General features: G+C 43.9%; 1 protein-coding gene across 1 annotated transcript in view; it reads right to left on the reverse strand.

Moving 5' to 3' along the window:
- The window catches only part of LOC139275203 (stAR-related lipid transfer protein 13-like), a 603587-nt gene that overhangs the window by 411471 nt on the left and 172471 nt on the right, over positions 1-19645 (reverse strand). Inside the window, exon 2 of the mRNA XM_070892343.1 lies at positions 722-880. Within this exon, the coding sequence (XP_070748444.1) occupies positions 722-880 (159 nt within the window). The remainder of the gene's footprint in view (positions 1-721; positions 881-19645) is intronic.

The following is a 19645-nucleotide window of genomic DNA, read 5'->3' on the forward strand; positions in this document are numbered from 1 at the left end:
GCCTGATTACTGATGATCAGTGTGATCCTGACACCAGTCCTGGTGAAACACGCACGCTTGCGTCCCAGTCGCTAAATTCGGTGCATGTGCCTCATTGAGTTCCCGCCAATAACAACGTCTGGAAAAACAGTCGGTACAGGCTTGGAGTCGTTAACTGGTGGCTACTTAAAGAGATGAGGAAGCCCTTCCCTCGGAGGTCAGTCAGTGCAACATTTACACAGAGCATGGTGTGAGCCTCCAAGTTTGCAGTGGCCGACAGACATAACAGAATAGGTTGAAAACAAGTGATTTTGAAAACTTTAAAGGGTGCATTACTGTGCCGCGCCTTTAAGACTCGGCCTTTCCCGGGATCTGATTCGGAGTTCCACGCATGGGCAATGGGTCCGCAAAATGTACCGACCAAATTTTCATTATCTCCCCCCTAGCTCTGATGTTCAACGGCTGATTTAGCGCCCCTGTCAACTCTTCAACCGATTCTGATCAATTTCTGGGCTGGAGTTGCAAACTGTTTCAAGGCACTAAATGTACCACTCCGCCTGGATTAACACTGCAACAGAGGAGCGACCAAATTTCTCCCACCTGGAGTATTTCATTTTTTGTTTTAAAACATTTTCCACCTGACATTTCCCACTGCTACTCTTTCCTGCTGTTCAGTTTATTGCTGCACTTGACGTGTGTTGAATAGGTGAGACAGAAAAAAATGGATATAAGAATCACTTACTGGTTGTTGATGACCTTGACGTCTCTTGGTGACAGGGGTGCTGGCAGGGGAGGGACTGACACTTAGTGCATCCTCAATGTCCAGGTTCAGCTGGTCGAGCTTCCTCATCAACAAAGTCATGGAGTCTGTCCACCGAAAGACATCTTCATATGGCACATCCTGTATAAATAACCAATTGAAGAATCATTACAATCCGTGGCGTTATACCCACACGAGTAAACTATGTGCCAGATGTACTGAATGACAGTTTAAAACATACCCAGCACATTCTTTACACTGACAACAGAAAATATTTTCTGGTCTGTTCTGGTTTTACTTTTTCCTCACGGTATGAGAATTGCTGAGTGTTTATTAAAAATTCATTCTTGGGGTATGGGCATCGCTGGCAAGACCAGCATTTATTGCCCATCCCTAGTGCCCTTGAGAAGGTGGTAGTGAGCAGCCTTCTTGAGCCGCTACAGTCCGTGTGGTGAAGGTACTCCCACAGTGCTGTTAGATAGAGAAAATGTTCCCTTTAAGCTGCGTGGCCAGCTGCGCAGCACTCCAGGGATCCCGATCAGCCGGCTTTTCAATGCAAAAACCCCGTATGCTCGATATTTTGAATGTCCCACGCAGCTGCTTAAAGGAGCTGCGCGGTGCCAAAAAAAATTACAGGGAACGTTGGTAGGGAGTTTCAGGATTTTGACCCAGCAACGACGAAGCGTGTATAATATGTAATTATATTGAAAACAGAGGCGTTAAATAACCATGGGGAGCTGACAGTTTACCTACAGACAATTATATTTTGTCTGGCCAACTTTAGCATGATTTCACTTGAAACAGTTTATTTTGCTCCGTTAGCTCTGGAGTCTTCCAGCGATCTGCCCTGAATCCCTCCTCTTCCTCATTTGCATGCTGCCCCTTAAAGACATGGGGTCAGCTGGCACATGTACGCTGAAAATACTCAGTCTACCTCTCCACCCCATCTCTTGACCCCTCCACTGCCTCCATGCTGCCAGCCTGCTTGTCTGACATCCAGTCTTGGATGAGCCACAATTTCCCCCAGTTACATATTGGGAAGACCAAAACCGTCATCTTTAGCCCCCACCACAAAACCTGTACCCTTGCCACCGATTCCATAATCCTTCCCCAGACAGTCTCAGGTTGAATCTGATTGTTCGTAACCTATTTGACTCTGTGCTGAGCTTCTAATCCATCACAAAGACCGCCTACTTCCAGTTCATAACATCGCCTGCCTCCGCCCCTGCCCATCTGCTGCTGAAACCCTCATCTATTTCTTCATCATCTCCAGACTTGATTATTCCAATGTTCTCTTGGCCAGCCTCCAACCTCAACGCTCTGTAAACCTCGGCTCATTCAAAATTCTGCTGCCTGTATCCTATCCGGCACCAAGTTCCTTTCACCAATCATTCCCATCCTTGCTGACCTGCATTGGTTGTAGGTCCTCCAATGTCTCAAATTTAAAATGATCATCCTCATGTTTAAGTCCCTTCATGGTCTCATCCCTCTCTATCTCTGTAACCTCCTCCAGTGCTACAAACTCCCCAGAACTCTCTGTTCCTCGGACTCTGGCTTCTTGGGCATCTCTTTTTCCTATCACCTCACCATTGGTGGTTGTTACTTCAGCCTCCTGGGCACCCCTCTGAAATTCCTTCCCGAATTCCTTCCACCTTTCTACCTCCCAATCCACTTTTCAGACCCTCATTAAAACCCACCTCCTTGACCTAGCTTTTGGTCAGCCCTCATAATCCTCCTTTTTTGACTCAGTGTGGATTGTTTCTGATTATGCCTCTGTAACCCATCTTGGGATACATTAAAGGTGCTATACAAGTACAAGTTTTTGCAGTTGTTGTTGTGGTCTTTCAGTGGTGGGCACACCTATATAACCGATGGCCAGCAATGAGGTCTGATAAATATTTTGAAGAGTTACACTAACTGTGTACAGGTATGTGGATTTTCAAAAGATGTTTAATAAGATCCTGCAGAGGAGATTTGTTGATAAAAAGAAGGCACACATTATTAAAGGGAATGTGCCAGCATGTATAGGAAGTTAGTTAAAGGACAGAAAACTGAGAATAATCATTAATGAATGTTTTTTAGACTGGACGGGTTGGAAACAGCAGTGTTCCCAGGGGTCAGTGTTGGGACCATTCCTCTTCTTATATCATGGGGGCACAATGTCAAAACTTGCAGGTGACACAAAATTAGGGAATGTCATTAACTGTGAAGAGTACTTTAAGCAACTTCAGGAGGACAAAAGCAAGCTAGTGGATTGGACAGATAGATGTGAAATGAAATGTGAGATGAGGTGTTTCGGTAGGGAGTATAAGGAGAGGAAATATACCCTAAACAATAAAAATTTAAAAGCTGTACATAAGTACAGGTGTAGAAAGACATAAGGGTTCAGAAACATAAAGCTTTAAAAATGGGAGGACAAATTGATAAAACTGTAAAAATAAAGTATATACGATTGTAGGTTTTAGAAGTAGAGAAAGCATAGGGCTGTAGAGAGGGCTTTAAACTAATTAGTATGGGGGAGGAGTCAGGTGAGCAAACATTTTAAAAGTCAAAGAATAAGAAGGCAATAGATCAGAGTAGCATTGGGGAAAATGAAAACCAGAGCGTGACAGGAAGGGACAGAACATATAAACATAAAGGTGAATCAGAAAGTGGGGTCAAAGCAGGAAAAAATGGTAACATAAACAAATTTAAAAGCTCTTTATCTGAATGCACGTAGCATTCGTAACAAAATAGATGAGTTGACGGCACAAATAGATACAAATGAGTATGATCTGATAGCCGTTACAGAGACGTGGTTGCAAGGTGACCAGGACTGGGATCTAAATATTCAGGGATAGTTGACAATTCGAAAGGACAGACAGAAAGGAAAAGGAGGTGGGGTAGCACTGTTAATAAAGGATGAGAAACGATATTGGCTCGGAAGGTCAAGATGTTGAATCAGTTTGGATGGAGATTAGGAATAATAAGGGGGAAAAGTCGCTGGTGGGCGTAATCTATAGGCCCACTAACAGTAGCTACACTGTTGGACGGAGTATAAATCAAGAAATAATGGAGGCTTGTAATAAAGGAATGGCAATAATCATGGATGATTTTAACCTTCATATTGATTGGACAATGCAAATTGGCCAGGGTCGCCTTGAGGAAAGTTCATAGAGTGTATCCAGGATAGTTTCCTTGAACAATACGTTGCGGAACCTATCAGGGAGCAGGCTATCTTAGATCTGATATGTGTAAGGAGACAGGATTAATAAATGATTTCGTAGTAAAGGATCCTCTAGGAATGAGTGACCATAACATGGTTGAATTTCAAATTCAGTCGGAAGGTGAGGAAGTTGGTTCTCAAACCAGTGTCCGAAGCTTAAATAAAGGAGACAAAAGGTATGAGGGCAGAGTTGGTTAAAGTGGACTGGGAAAATAGATTAAAGTATGGGACGGTTGATGAGCATTGGCAAACATTTAAGGAGATATTTCATAACTCGCAACAAAAATATATCCCAACGAGAAGGAAAGACTGTAAGTGAATGGATAACCATCCGTGGCTAACTAAGGAAATAAGGGAGGGTATCAAACTGAAAACAAAGGCATACAATGTGGCCAAGACTAGTGGGAGGTCAGAGGATTGGGAAACTTTTAAAAGCCAGCAAAGAATGACTAAAAAAATGATAGAGATTGAAGATAGATTATGAAAATAATCTAGTATGAAATATAATTGCAGATAGTAAGAGATTCTACAGGTACATAGAAAGGAAGAGTGGCTAAAGTGAATGTTGATCCCCTTGAGGATGACACTGGGGAATTAATAATGGAGAACAAGGAAATGGCGGAGACGTTGAACAAATATTTTGTATCGGTCTTCACGGTTGAAGACACTAAAAAAATTCCAATAGTGGATAATCAAGGGGCTACAGGGAGGAAGGAACTTAATACAATCACTATCACTAATGAAGTAGTACTAGGTAAAATAATGGGACTAAAGGCGGACAAGTCCCCTGGCCCTGATGGCTTACATCCTAGGGTCTTAAAAGAAGTGGCTGCAGAGATAGTGGATGAATTGGTTGTAATCTACCAAAATTCCCTGGATTCTGGGGCGGTTCCAGTGGATTGGAAAACCGCAAATGTAACGCTCCTATTTAAAAAAGGAGGCAGACAAAAAGCAGGAAACTATAGACCAGTTAGCCTAACATCTGTCGTTGGGAAAATGCTGGAATCCATTATTAAGGAAACAGTCGCAGTACATTTGGAAAAGCATAATTCAACCAAGCAGAGAAATCAAGTTGGACAAATTTGCTGGAGTTCTTTGAGGATGTAACAAACAGGGTGGATAAGGGGGAACCTGTGGATGTAGTGTATTTGGATTCCCAGAAGGCATTCGATAAGGTGCCACATAAAAGATTACTGCACAAGATAAAAGTTCACAAGGTTGGAGGTAATATATTAGCATGGATAGAGGATTGGTGAACGAACAGAAAACAGAGAGTCGGGATAAATGGATTATTTTTCGGTTATCAAACAGTGACTAGTGAGGTGCCGCAGGGATCAGTGCTGGGTCCTCAACTATTTACAATTTATATTAATGACTTGGATGAAGGGTCCGAGTGTAATGTAGCCAAGTTTGCTGATGATACAAAGATGGGTGGGAAAGCAAATTGTGAAGAGGACACAATAAATCTGCAAAGGGATATAGATAGGCTAAGTGAGTGGGCAAACATTTGGCAGATAGAGTATAATGTGGGAAAATGTGAGGTTATCCACTTTGGCAGAAAAAATAGAAAAACAAATTATAATTTAAATGGAGAAAAATTGCAAAGTGCTGCTGTACAGAGGGACCTGGGGGTCCTTGTGCATGAAACACAAAAAGTTAGTATGCAGGTAAAGCAAGTAATCAGGAAGGCAAATGGAATGTTGGCCCTTATTGCAAGGGAGATAGAATATAAAAGCAGAGAGGTCGTGCTGCAACCGTACAGGGTATTGGTGAGGCCACACCTAGAGTACTGCGTACAGTTTTGGTCTCCGTATTTAAGGAAGGATATACTTGCATTGGAGGCTATTCAGAGAAAGTTCACTCGGTTGATTCCGGAGATGAGGGGGTTGACTTATACACATTGGACTTCCGAAGAATGAGATGATCTTATCGAAACATATAAAATAATGAGGGGACTCGACAAGGTGGATGCAGAGAGGATATTTCCACTCATAGGGGAAACTAAAACTAGGGGACATAGTCTCAGAATAATGGGCCGCCCATTTAAAACTGAGATGAAGAGGAATTTCTTCTCGCATAGGGTTGTAGAAACATAGAAACATAGAAAATAGGTGCAGGAGTAGGCCATTCGGCCCTTCGAGCCTGCACCACCATTCAATAAGATCATGGCTGATCATTCCCTCAGTACCCCTTTCCTGCTTTCTCTCCATACCCCTTTGATCCCTTTAGCCGTAAGGGCCATATCTAACTCCCTCTTGAGTATATCCAATGAACTGGCATCAACAACTCTCTGCGGCAGGGAATTCCACAGGTTAACAACACTCTGAGTGAAGAAGTTTCTCCTCATCTCAGTCCTAAATGACCTACCCCTTATCCTCAGACTGTGTCCCCTGGTTCTGGACTTCCCCAACATCGGGAACATTCTTCCCGCATCTAATCTGTCCAGTCCCGTCAGAATCTTATACGTTTCTATGAGATCCCCTCTCATCCTTCTAAACTCCAGTGTATAAAGGCCCACTTGATCCAGTCTCTCCTCATATGTCAGTCCAACCATCCCTGGAATCAGTCTGGTGAACCTTCGCTGCACTCCCTCAATAGCAAGAACATCCTTCCTCAGATTAGGAGACCAAAACTGAACACAATATTTCAGGTGAGGCCTCACCAAGGCCTTGTACAATTGCAGTAAGACCTCCCTGCTCCTATACTCAAATCACCTAGCTATGAAGGCCAACATGCCATTTGCCTTCTTCACCGCCTGCTGTACCTGCATGCCAACTTTTACTGACTGATGAACCATGACACCCAGGTCTCGTTGCACCTCCCCTTTTCCTAATCTGCCGCCATTCAGATAATATTCTGCCTTCGTGTTTTTGACATCAAAGTGGATAACCTCACATTTATCCACATTATACTGCATCTGCCATGTATTTGCCCACTCTCCTAACCTGTCCAAGTCATCCTGCAGCCTCTTAGCGTCCTCCTCACAGCTCACACCGCCACCCAGTTTAGTGTCATCTGCAAACTTGGAGATATTACACTCAAATTCCTTCATCCAAATCATTAATGTATATTGTAAAGAGCTGGGGTCCCAGCACTGAGCCCTGCGGAACGCCACTAATCACTGCCTCCCATTCCAAAAAGGACCCGTTTATCCTGATTCTCTGCTTCCTGTCTGCCAACCAATTCTCTATCCACGTCAGTACATTACCCCCAATACCATGTGCTTTGATTTTGCACACCAATCTCTTATGGGGAACCTTGTCAAAGGCCTTTTGAAAGTCCAAATACACCACATCCACTGGCTCTCCCTTGTCCACTCTAAAACTTAAGAATGGCCCATATTGTAAATCTATGGAATTCTCTGTCCCAGAGAGCTGTGGAGGCTGGGTCATTGAATATATTTAAGGCGGAGATAGAAAGATTTGTGAGCGACAAGCGAATAAAGGGATTATGGGGAGCGGGCAGGGAAGCGGAGTTGAGTCCATGGTCAGATCAGCCATGATCTTATTGAATGGTGGAGCAGGCTCGAGAGGTCTACTCTTGCTCCTATTTCTTACGTTCTTATACAAAATCCTAGGTTTTATAGAGAGACAGACCGCAAAAGCAAAGAGATAATGTTAAACCTATATAAATCATCGATTAGCCATAATTTAGAATATTGTGCTCAATTTTGGGCACCTTATTTTAGGAAGGGTGCATAGACTGTGGAAAAAGTGCTGAAGTGATTCACTAAGATTATACCAGAGATAAGATTGTATGGTCATGAGGAAATACTAGTGAAACCTATAGCTCACCCAGATCTGGCAGCACTGGTTTGTAACTTTGTACAATGTATTTGTTTTTTGGAAGTGTATCTTCCTATCTGTCTCTCTGCCCACCCCTGCATATTTGGGTCTCTGTTTTTTTGTCTGTGTCTCATTGGTCTCAGTAATTAGTATTTTCAACAATATCAAAGCACAGGTGATAATTAGAGCCTTTGTTTACTTTAAAAATTCAATTCATTTTTCAAAGACTCCAAATTAGTATGCTTTCTGAAGTTTATAGAGTATAATCCAAGCACCAACTAAAGCTACAATCAATAGTCTGTCACATCTCTCTCTCGCATACTCACTCCCTCTTTAGTAAAACACTATATAAATTTTACTATTCATTTAAATATAAAGTTTCGAGAAAAACAATATTTAATTGGCTAGCTTAAATGCCGCTGAAGCATGCTGGAATTTGTGTACACTGAATATATCAAACTTGAAGGCCTGCCTTTAAACAATTGAGTCACTGGCCTGGGAAAAACAATCAAGTCCACACAGTCTTTTGGGAGAGACTGAGGGTTTCAAATAAAAACTTTAATGGCCACATTAAAAGGCACAAAAACAATTTAATTAACACATTTAAATGTTATTGTGAAATTTGTAATTTAAAACAAAATTGCTTGTAACTTAAGCGCCGTGGGACATTTTACTACATTTTTTTTTGTTCCTGGAATGTGGGCGTCGCTGGCATGGTTAGCATTTATTGCCCATCCCGAATTACCCTTGAGATGGCGGTACTGAGCCGTCTTCTTGAACTGCTGCAGTCCCTGAGGTGAAAGTAATCCCACAGTGCTGTTAGGGAGAGAGTTCCAGGATTTTGACCCAGCAACGGTGAAGGAACAACAATATATTTCCAAGTCAGGATGATGTGTGACTTGAAGGGCAACTTGCAGGTGATGGTGTTCCATGCCCTTGCTGCTCTTGTCCTTCTAGGTGGTAGAGGGTGCGAGTTTGGGAATTACTGTCAAAGAAGCCTTAATGAGTTGATGCAATGCACCTTGTAGATGGTACACACTGCAGCCTCGGTACGCCGTTGGTGGAGGGAGTGAATGTTTAGAGTGATGGATGGGGTGCCAATCAAGCAGGCTGCATTGTCCTGGATGGTGTCGAGCTTCTTGAGTGTTGTTGTAGCTGCACTCATCCAGGCAACTGGAGAATATTCCATCACACTCCTGACTTGTGCCTTGTAAATGGTGAAAAGGTTTTGGGGAGTCCAGTGATGAGTCACTCACTGCAGAATACCCAGCCTTTGATCTGTTCTTGTAGCCACAGTATTTATGTGGCTGATCCAATTAAGTTTCTGGTCAATGGTGACCCCTCAGGATGTTGATGGTGGGGGATTCGGCAATGGTATGGTAACATAGTGATTATATCTACAAAATAATTAGGGCTGTAGATAGGGCTTTAAACTAAATAGTGGGGGTGAGGGATCCGATGAGCGTAAATGTAAAAAGAGAAAGGAGAAGGCAAAAGTGCAGGGTAGCATAGGGGTAATGATAACCAGAGTGTGACAGGAAGGGACAGAGCGTATACATATGACAACATTAAAAGCTGTAAATCTGAACGCATGCAGCATTCGTAACAAGATAGATGAGTTAATGGCACAAGTAGAAATAAATGGATATGATCTGATTGCCATTACAGAGACATGGTTGCAAGGTGACCACGATGTGAACTGAATATTCAGGGGTATTTGCCATTTCATAAGGATAGGCAGAAGGCAAAGGAGGTGGGATAGCTCTGTTCATAAGGGATGAGATCAGTGCAGTAATGAGAAATTAAATTGGCTCAGAACATCAAGATGTAGAATCAGTTTAGGTGAAGATGAGAAATAATAAGGATAGGAAGTCACTGGTGAGAGTGGTCTACAGGCCCCCAAACAGTAGCCACACTCTAGGACACAGTATAAATCAATAAATAATAGAGGTTTATAAGAAAGGTACAGCAATAATCATGGGTGATTTTAATCTTCATATTGATTGGACAAATCAAATTGGCAAAGGTAGCCTTGAGGAAGAGTTGATAGAATATATTTGGGATGGTTTCTTGGAACAATACATTGTGGAACCAACCAGGGAGCAGACTGTTTTAGATCTGTTAATGTGTAATGAGACTGGATTAATTAATGATCTCGTAGTGAAGGAACCTCTTGGGAAGAGTGATCATAGCATGGTAGAATTTCAAATTCAGTTTGAGGGTGAGAAAACTACTTCTCAACTAGTGTCCTGAACTTAAAGAAAGGTAATTACAAAGGTACGAAGGCAGAGTTGGTTAAAGTGGACTGGGAAAATATATTAAAGGTAAGACTGTAGAAAAACAGTGGCAAACATTTAAGGAGATATTTCATAACTCTCAGCAAAGATACATTCCAATGAGAAGGAAAGACTGTAAAAGAAGGATGAATCATCCCTGGCTAACTAAGGAAGTAAAGGATGGATCAAATTGAAAACAAAGGCATGCAATGTTGCGAAGAACAGTGGAAGGCCAGAGGATTGGGAAATTTTTAAAAACCAGCAAAGAGCGACTAAAAAAAGTAATAAAAAGAGAGAAGATAGTTTATGAGAGTAATCTAGCACAGCTTCTACAGGTATCTAAAAAGGAAAAGAATAGTTAAAGTAAACATTGGTCCGATGCGAGGATGAGACTGGTGAATTAATAATGAGAAACAGGGAAATGGCAGAGACTATGAACAAATATTTTGTGTTGGTCTTCACGGTAGAAGACACTAAAAGCATCCCAATAATTGATAATCAAGGGGTGGGGGGGAACTTAAAACAATCACTATCACTAGAGAAAAAGTACTAGGAAAACTAAAACTAATCGGACTAAAGGTGGACAAGTCCCCTGGACCTGATGGCTTGCATCCTAGGGTCTTAAAAGAGGTGGATGCAGAGAAAGTGGATGCATTGGTTGTAATATACCAAAATTACCAGGATTAATGACTTAGATGAAGGGACCGATTGTAATGTAGCCAAATTTGCTGATCATACAAAGATAGGTGGGAAAGCAAGTTATGAGGAGGACGCAAAAAATCTACAAAGGGATATATATATAGATAGGCTAAGTGAGTGGGCAAAAATTTGGCAGATGGAGTATAATGTGGGATAATGTGAGGTTATCCACTTTGGTAGGAAAAATAAAAAAACAAATTATTATTTAAATGTGGAGAGATTACAAAATGTGGTGGTACAGAGGATCTGGGGGTGCTTGTATATGAAACACAAAAAGTTAGCATGCAGGTACAGCAAGTAATTAGGAAGGCAAATAGAATGTTGGCCTTTATTGCAAGGGGGTTGGAGTACAAAAGTAGGGAAGCCCTGCTACAACTGTACAGGCTGTTGGTAAGACCACACCTGGAGTGCTGTGTACAGTTTTGGTCTCCTTATTTAAGGGAAGATATACTTGCACTGGAGGCAGTTCAGAGAAGGTTCACGAGGTTGATTCCTGAGATGAAGGGGTTGTCATGTGAAGAAAGGTTGAGCAGGTTGGGCCTATACTCATTGGAGTTTAGAAGACTTAGAGATGATCTTATTGCAACGTATAAGATTCTGAGGGGGCTTGCCAGGGTAGATGCAACGAGGATGGTTCCCCTCGTGGGGAAATCTAGAACTAGGGGGCATAGTTTCAGAATAAGGGGTCGCCCACGTAAAACGGATATGAGGAAGAATTTCTTCTCTCAGAGGGTCGTGAATCTTTGGAATTTTCTACCTCAGAGAGCTGTGGAGGTTGGGTCATTGAACATAAGGACATGAGAAATAGGAGCAAGAGTAGGCCACCTGGCCCCTCGAGCCTGCGCCGCCATTTAATAAGATCATGGCTGATCTGATCATGGACTCAGCTCCACTTCCCTGCCCGCTCCCCATAATCCTTTGTTCCCTTATCGCTCAAAATTGAATGTATTTAAGGTGGAGATAGACATATTTTTGAAAGATAAGGGAGTCAAGGGTTATGGGGAATGGGTGGGGACATGAAGTTGAGGCCAGGATCAGATCAGCCATGATCTTATTGAATGGCGGAGCAGGCTCGAGGGGCCAAATGACCTATTTCTGCTCCTAGTTCTTATGTTCTTATGCATATCAGTGGACTAGTAATCCTGGACTAATGATCCGGAAACATGAGTTCAATTCCTACCACAGCAGCTGGGGAATTTATTTTCAATAAATAAATCTGGAATAAAAAGCTAGTATCAGTAATGGTGACCATAATACTACTGGAATGTCATAAAAATCCATCTGGTTCACTAATGTTCTTTAGGGAAGGAAATTTGCCATCCTTACACGGTCTGGCCTACATGTAACTCCAGACCCACAGAAATGTGATTGACTCTTAATTGTCCTCTGAAATAGCCTAGCGAGCCACTCAGTTGTATAAGGTGGCTCACCACCTCCTTCTCTAGGTCAATTAGGGCTTGGCAATAAATGCTGGCCTTGTAGGCGATGCCCACATCCCGTGAACGAATAAATTTTAAAGAAAATGCCATTGAATGTCAAGGGGCAGGTGGTTAGATCCTCGCTTGGTGAAGATAGTCATTGCCCAGCACTTGTGTGGTGCAAATGATACTTGCCACTTATCAGACCAAATCTGAATGTCTTTCTGCATGCGGGCATGGCCTGCTTCCTTATCTAAGGAGTAACAAATGGAACTAAACACTATGCAATCAACACTATGATGGAACGGAGGTAATTGATGAAGCAGCTGAAGATGTTTGGGCCTAGGAAACTGCCCTGAGGAGTTCCTGCAGTAATGTCCTGGGGCTGTGATGATTGACATCCAACAACCACAACTCCAACAACCACAACCATCTTTCTTTGTGCTAGATATGACTCAAGTCAGTGAAGAGTTTTTCCCGATTCCCATTGACTTCAATTTTACTAGGGCTCCTTGATGCCACACACAGTCAAATGTTGCCTTGATTTCAAGGGCAGTCACTCTCATCTTATCTCTGGAATTCAGCTCTTTTGTCAATGTTTGGACCAAGGCTGTAATGAGGTCTGGAGCCGAGTGGTCCTGGCAGAACCCAAAGCTAGCATTGGTGTGATGGTTTTTGGTGAGTAAGTGCTGTTTGATAGCACTGTTGACGATACCTTCCATCACTTTGCTGATGATTGAGAGTAGACTGGTCGGACGGTAATTGGTCGCATTGAATACGTCCTGTTTTTGTCGACAGGACATACCTGGGCAATTTTCCAAATTGTCGGGTATATACCAGTGTTGTAACTGTACTGGAACAGCTTGGTAGAGGCATGGCTAGTTCGGGAGCACAGGTCTTCAGCACTACAGCTGGGATGATGTCAAGGCCCATAGCCTTTGCTGTATTCAGTGCACTCAGCCATTTCTTGATATCATATGGAGTGAATCGAATTGGCTGAAGACTGGCTTCTGTGATGGTGGGGACCTCAGGAGGAGGCAGAGATGGATCATCCACTTGGCACTTCTGGCTGAAGATGGTTGCAAATGCTTCAGCCTTGTCTTTTGGCTTCAGCCTTGTTTTTTGCACTCACGGGTGGGCTACGCCAATATTGAACATGAGGATGTTCATGGAGCCTCCTCCTCCTGTTAGTTGTTTAATTGTCCACCACCTGTCATGACTGGATGTGGCAGTACTGCAGAGCTTTGAACAGATCCGTTGGTTGCAAGCTCACTTAGTACTGTCTATAGCATGCTATTTCCGCTGTTTAGTATGTATGTAGTCCTGTGTTGTAGCTTCACAGGTTGGCACTTCATTTTTAGGTACACCGCGTGCTGCTTCTAGCATGCTTTTCTACATTTCTCAGTGGACCAGGGTTGCTCCCCTAGCTTGATGGTAATAGGTAAGTGAGGGAAATGCCTGGCCATGAGATTACAGATTGTGGTGGAATACAATTCTGCTGCTGTGATGGCCCACAGTGCCTCATGGATGCCCAGTTTTGAGCTGCTAATCTGTTCTGAATATATCCCATTTAGCAAGGTGGTGGTGCCACACAACATGATAGAGAATTCCTTCAGTGTGACGATGGGACTTTGTCTCCACAAGGACTGTGCGGTGGTCACTGCTACCAATGCTGTCAAGGACAAACGCATTTGCGACAGGTAATTGGTGAAGACGAGGTCAAGTAGCTTTTTCTCCCTTGTTGGTTTTCTTATCACCTGCTGAAGGCCCATCTGGTAGCTATGTCCTTCAGGACTCAGTCAGCTCGGTCAGTAGTGGTGCTAACGAGCCACTCTTGGTGATGGACATTGAGGTCCTGCACCCAGATGCATACTATGGAAGGCACATGTGCCCCATGATGCGCTGCAAACTCACTCACCTTTTTCTTATTGTAGGTGAAAATGGCGCCCAAGCGCCGGGAGTAGCAGCGCACCGGAAGTGGGGAGCTTGACCTATAGGACCTCACTGAGGTCAAGCCGCCAGTGTTGGCCATCATGGGCACTCCAGTTGGCGCAGTGGCAGGCGGCGAGGCAGAGCCCCCTATGGATAGTGACGGTTTGTGATTAGCCATGGCAACTTTTGTGAGCTCCCTGACCCCTGATTTCAAGTGGCCTACCCCCTTTACATATAGATATCCAATGCAACCTTCCTGTTATCATCCTGCTCCTCCCCTGCTGCTAACCACACATCTTTTGCTTTGTGATTACAGATGATCAGCCAGACGCACGGCATCCTGTCCCTGAATCATCAACTTCATGCGACGGGGGGGGGGGGGATGATGAGGGAGGGGACGACAATATGATAACTGAGCAGGATATTCCATCAGTCCAACCGAATGGGGACACCACATCAGTGGAGAAGCCTGAATTTGAAGAGCATGAGGGTCCTGGCCCCAGTGGCCTACAGCAACGCCGAACGGGAGGGGAAGCTCGGAGGTCAACTCCCCGGAGGGTGAGCTCTAGGGAAGCTCATAATCCTGCCAAATCCACATGTCCACTCATTCTGGCTCTCCCTGCTCATTGGGAATGTTATGAAGTCCATTCTGCGGGCGTAGAGAGCCTTTGTGATGTGGCGAAGGCAACAATGTGCAGCATATTGAGATACGCTGCATATGTCTCCTGTTGCAGCCTAGAAGGAGCCGGAGGCACAAAGGCCAGTGCCACAGTGACCTTCACTGCGACGGGCAGCGCAGTTCTGGTGCCTGTAGGAGATGGCATATTTCTATCAGCATGTCCTTTCGGAAACACAGCCCTCTCATACACTGCTCCTCAGAGAGCTGGAGGTATGTGCGTTGCTGCCTGTAAATCCGTGGGGGTAAGGCCTCCTGTACAGACGTCTACGGCCTCTTCTAATTTGTGGCCCAACATAGCCAAGAGCCCTTCTATCTTGACGCTGTCTAACAAGAGCATGGAGTAGGCGACGCTGGCAAACTATTAATGACCTCATTAAATGATTTCACTCAAGTTGTAAGGACCCTGTAATGGCAGATAAATCTGCCGTTATAAAGTCAGAGGTTCACGCAGCGTGCTGTGCGGAAATGTTGCACTCAATGTGACCTCTGATTTAGGATCCTCCTCCCTCACTTTAAGTACGCAGCAGAAAGCGCCTACAGAGCGTGGAACTGCCTGGTTTTTCGGGTGTGATTAGGGGCGGAAGCTAAATGAGGCGGATGCACCTAATTTTTCGACCGGGACGTTGCACGACGACTGATGTCATGATCTGAGTGAAATTACAGAGCGAGGCGGTAGCGTTTTGCACCGCTGCAAAACTGGCACCAAATTTCCTGGCCGGGTGCTGAAAGCAGTGCACCTGGGCAGTAAGCAATTTGAGTCACGTTACCGCCCCTCTGGGGAGCTAACAGAGGCGCTAACCAAAATTCCAGCTCCAGGTGTTTTGTTAATTGCTGACTCTTAAAAAAAGAACAAATTTTAAATAAAAATTACTGGTGAAATGAACAAGTCTGAAGTTGTATCTAACACAGTAAATTGAAGTTATTTTGATTTGCACAGTTTAACCTAAATGCATATATATTAAATTAATTATACTTTAGTGCATTTTAGCAGATGGTTAAATGATTCTGGCCACTGGAGGGGAACCAGGAACCTCGATTAGAATGCGTTTTATGGGTTGTAGCCTACAATTTTCTCATCCCCGCCTCCCCTTACGCCAGGCAACAGGCTCCTATGTAAAAATTTCAGGGTAATTAATGCGCAGTTGGTGGAGAATTAGCCCAACTTTTCGCCAACCCATCATTTGAATGAGGACTTGAAGTCGCAGAAGATCATCTGTCTATTTGGAACTTGACAGATCGCAAGTCCTGAACTTGTGGTCAATTTCAAAGGCAAAATGATGGTGTACTCTGAGAGTATGTTGTCATACCCATTGTGAATTTGGGCCACTGTATTCAGGAAGAGTGCATAATATGCAAAATTTTAAAAATACAATATGAATACTATGTTAGACATTATTCTTATAGGTGAACCCTTGCTCTATATATTCTTGAGAATGTTTCCATTTACACTGATATCTAGGTAATTTTCATGGGTTGGCAATCAGTAACTAGTGGGGTGTCGCAGGGATCAGTGCTGGGACCCCAACTATTTACAATCTATATTAACGACTTGGATGAAGGGACCGAGTGTAATGTAGCCAAGTTTGCTGACGATACAAAGATGGGAGGAAAAGCAATGTGTGAGGAGGACACAAAAAACCTGCAAAAGGGCATAGACAGGCTAAGTGAGTGGGCAAAAATTTGGCAGATGGAGTATAATGTTGGAAAGTGTGAGGTTATGCACTCTGGCAGAAAAAAATCGAAGAGCAAGTTATTATTTAAATGTAGAAAAATTGCAAAGTGCTGCAGTACAGCGGGACCTGGAGGTCCTGGTGCATGAAACACAAAAGGTTAGTCTGCAGGTACAGCAAGTGATCAGGAAGGCCAATCGAATCTTGGCCTTTATCGCAAAGGGGTGGAGTATAAAAGCAGGGAAGTCTTGCTACAGTTATACAGAATATTGGTGAGGCCACATCTGGAATACTGCATGCAGTTTTGTTTTCCATATTTAAGAAGGGATATACTTGCTTTGGAGGCAGTTCAGAGAAGGTTCACTAGGTTCATTCCGGAGATGAAGGGGTTGACATGAGGAAAGGTTGAGTAGGTTGGCCTCTCCTCATTGGAATTCAGAAGAATGAGAGGAGATCTTCTCGAAATGTGTAAGATTGTGAGGGGGCTTGACAAGGTGGATACAGAGAGGATGTTTCCACTGATAGGGGAGGCTAGAACTAGGGGGCATAATCTTATAATAAGGGGCCACCCATTTAAAACTGAGATGAGGAGGAATTTTTTCTCTCAAAGCATTGTAAATCTGTGGAATTCGCTGCCTCAGAGAGCTGTGGAAACTGGGTCATTGAATAAATTTAAGACAGAGCTAGACAGTTTCTTAACCAATAAGAGAATAAGGGGTTCGGGGGAGCGGGCAGGAAAGTGGAGCTGAGTCCATGATCGGATCAGCCATGATTTTATTGAATGACGGATCAGCCTCGAGGGGCCGTATGGCCTACTCCTGGTCCTAATTCTTATAACATGCCCCAATACTGAACTGAAAAGCCGTTATAAGATTACTTTAACCCATGTCTCCACAGGATCTTCCTTGTCATTGACAATGACAAAATAACAGTATACTAAACCTAGTTTTGGAATTTAATTGCCAAGCAAATTTATTAAATAATAATAGAACAAGTGAAAAATAGCAGAAACACAACATAGATTTACAGTAGTAGCTGAGTTTTGCTAACTCCTCATAGAGTAGAAAATAATAAGTAGCTTAGGACATTGATTTTATTATGTCGTTTTTAAGAAAATCTATTCCTCACCAACTACTGAATTTATCTGGCTTATCATAGTCTTTTGAAGAGGTTCTAGTCTGACAGCTCATTTCCAAGATGCCAGTCAAACACCATGAGGGCCAATTTGCACTTACAGCAGTGGCAGAATACGGGTGGTTATGAAGCAACTGCCCATTCTACAGCCCACCCAATTTATTTTTCCATTGACTTAAACTTTAAATTCTTGTTAGCTTATTCACTCAGTTAGTCATTTCCTCTTATAGAGAACTGTACATTTTGGATCAGCATTTTAGTGTAATGCAATGCAGCAGTATTTTAAGGGATGGCTTGACTAGAAGCAGTCAAGTATGTTTTCGTCTCTCCTGCCTCCCAAGAGGAGGAAATGACTGTCCAATATATAGCCTCAATCTAACAGTTTGCAGCACTCTGAGTCATCCAGTCCTACTGTGACATGCACAGAAACATCCAGTCTTGGAGGATGGTGGTATTAGTTAGTGAGATGTAGGAAGGAGCACTTGATGAGGCAGAGAGCCCAAGTGAAGAGGAGCAAGTGCAAGTGTCTCTGCAGGAAATACAACCTGCTGGTCAGAGGGACAGCTTAAGGGCTTCTTCAGCTGCTGAGTCCTGGGAATTTGACCTCACAAGGCTGTGTACTTCGATAACTCAGGGGCTGAAATTGCCCTGCCCGAAACGGGGCGCACGCACTCCATTTCAAGTGTTTTCACCGCCATGGTAGTTGAGGTAGCCTCTTAAGTGATATTCCGCTCTATTTTTTTTTCAGAGCAAATCGGAAGTCGCTCATAATGGGGGTGGAAGTGGGGCGGTGAGTACACTAGAGGGGCGGAAATCGGGGTAGAATGGAGCAGCCGCCGCTGTCAGTCATCAGTGTAGCCTAGAGCTGATGACGTCATCATGGTGCCACATCACCATGGCTCTCCCTTTCACTTAAAAGGGAGAGTCTGCGCAATTTCTGAAGTTTGGTCCACTGGGCCACTAGGGAAGGTTTCAGCCGGGCCAGCGGCATGGCTCCCATAAGGGGAGTGCGTCCTCCCCTTTAATGGGAGCTGAACCGCCATTGCAGAATCCAGAGCCTCACTGCACCATTGGGAAAAAGCAAGTCTTAGCACCGCCTGGAGGAGGAAGAATTTCATGGTGCAATTTCACCGTCGAGGGGTGAACATCGGCAGTACGCACTGTGATGACACATTTAGCAGGGATCGGCAGCAGCAGAGCAGTGCGGGGGGGTGGGGGGGAGCGGGTCACTGCTTGGATACCACAGGAGTGAATTTTGATAATGGCAGCTATTACACAAAATAGCTGCTGATTTAGAAACATAGAAACATAGAAAATAGGTGCAGGAGTAGGCCATTCGACCCTTCGAGCCTGCACCACCATTCAATAAGATCATGGCTGATCATTCACCTCAGTACCCCTTTCCTGCTTTCTCTCCATACCCCTTGATCCCTTAAGCCATAAGGGCCATATCGAACTCCCTCTTTGAATATATCTAATGAACTGGCATCAACAACTCTCTGCGGTAGAGAATTCCACAGGTTCACAACTCTCTGAGTGAAGAAGTTTCTCCTCATCTCGGTCCTAAATGGCTTACCCCTTATCCTTAGACTTTGACCCCTGGTTCTGGACTACCCCAACATCGGGAACATTCTTCCTGCATCTAACCTGTCCAGTCCCGTCAGAATTTTATATGTTTCTATGAGATCCCCTCTCATTCTTCTAAACTCTAGTGAATAAAGGCCCAGTCGATCCAGTCTCTCCTCATATGTCAGTCCTGCCATGCCGGGAATCAGTCTGCTGAACCTTCGCTGCACTCCCTCAATAGCAAGAACGTCCTTCCTCAGATTAGGAGACCAAAACTGAACACAATATTCCAGGTGAGGCCTCACCAAGGCCCTGTACAACTGCAGGAAGACCTTCCTGCTCCTATACTCAAATCACCTAGCTATGAAGGCCAACATGCCATTTGCCTTCTTCACCGCCTGCTGTACCTGCATGCCAACTTTCAATGACTGATGTACCATGCCACCCAGGTCTCGTTGCACCTCCCCTTTTCCTAATCTGCCGCCATTCAGATAATATTCTGCCTTTTAAGTTTTTGCAACCAAAGTGGATAACCTCACATT

Source organism: Pristiophorus japonicus, chromosome 10 (genome assembly GCF_044704955.1).
Source record: "Pristiophorus japonicus isolate sPriJap1 chromosome 10, sPriJap1.hap1, whole genome shotgun sequence".
NCBI classification, from domain to species: Eukaryota; Metazoa; Chordata; class Chondrichthyes; family Pristiophoridae; genus Pristiophorus; species Pristiophorus japonicus.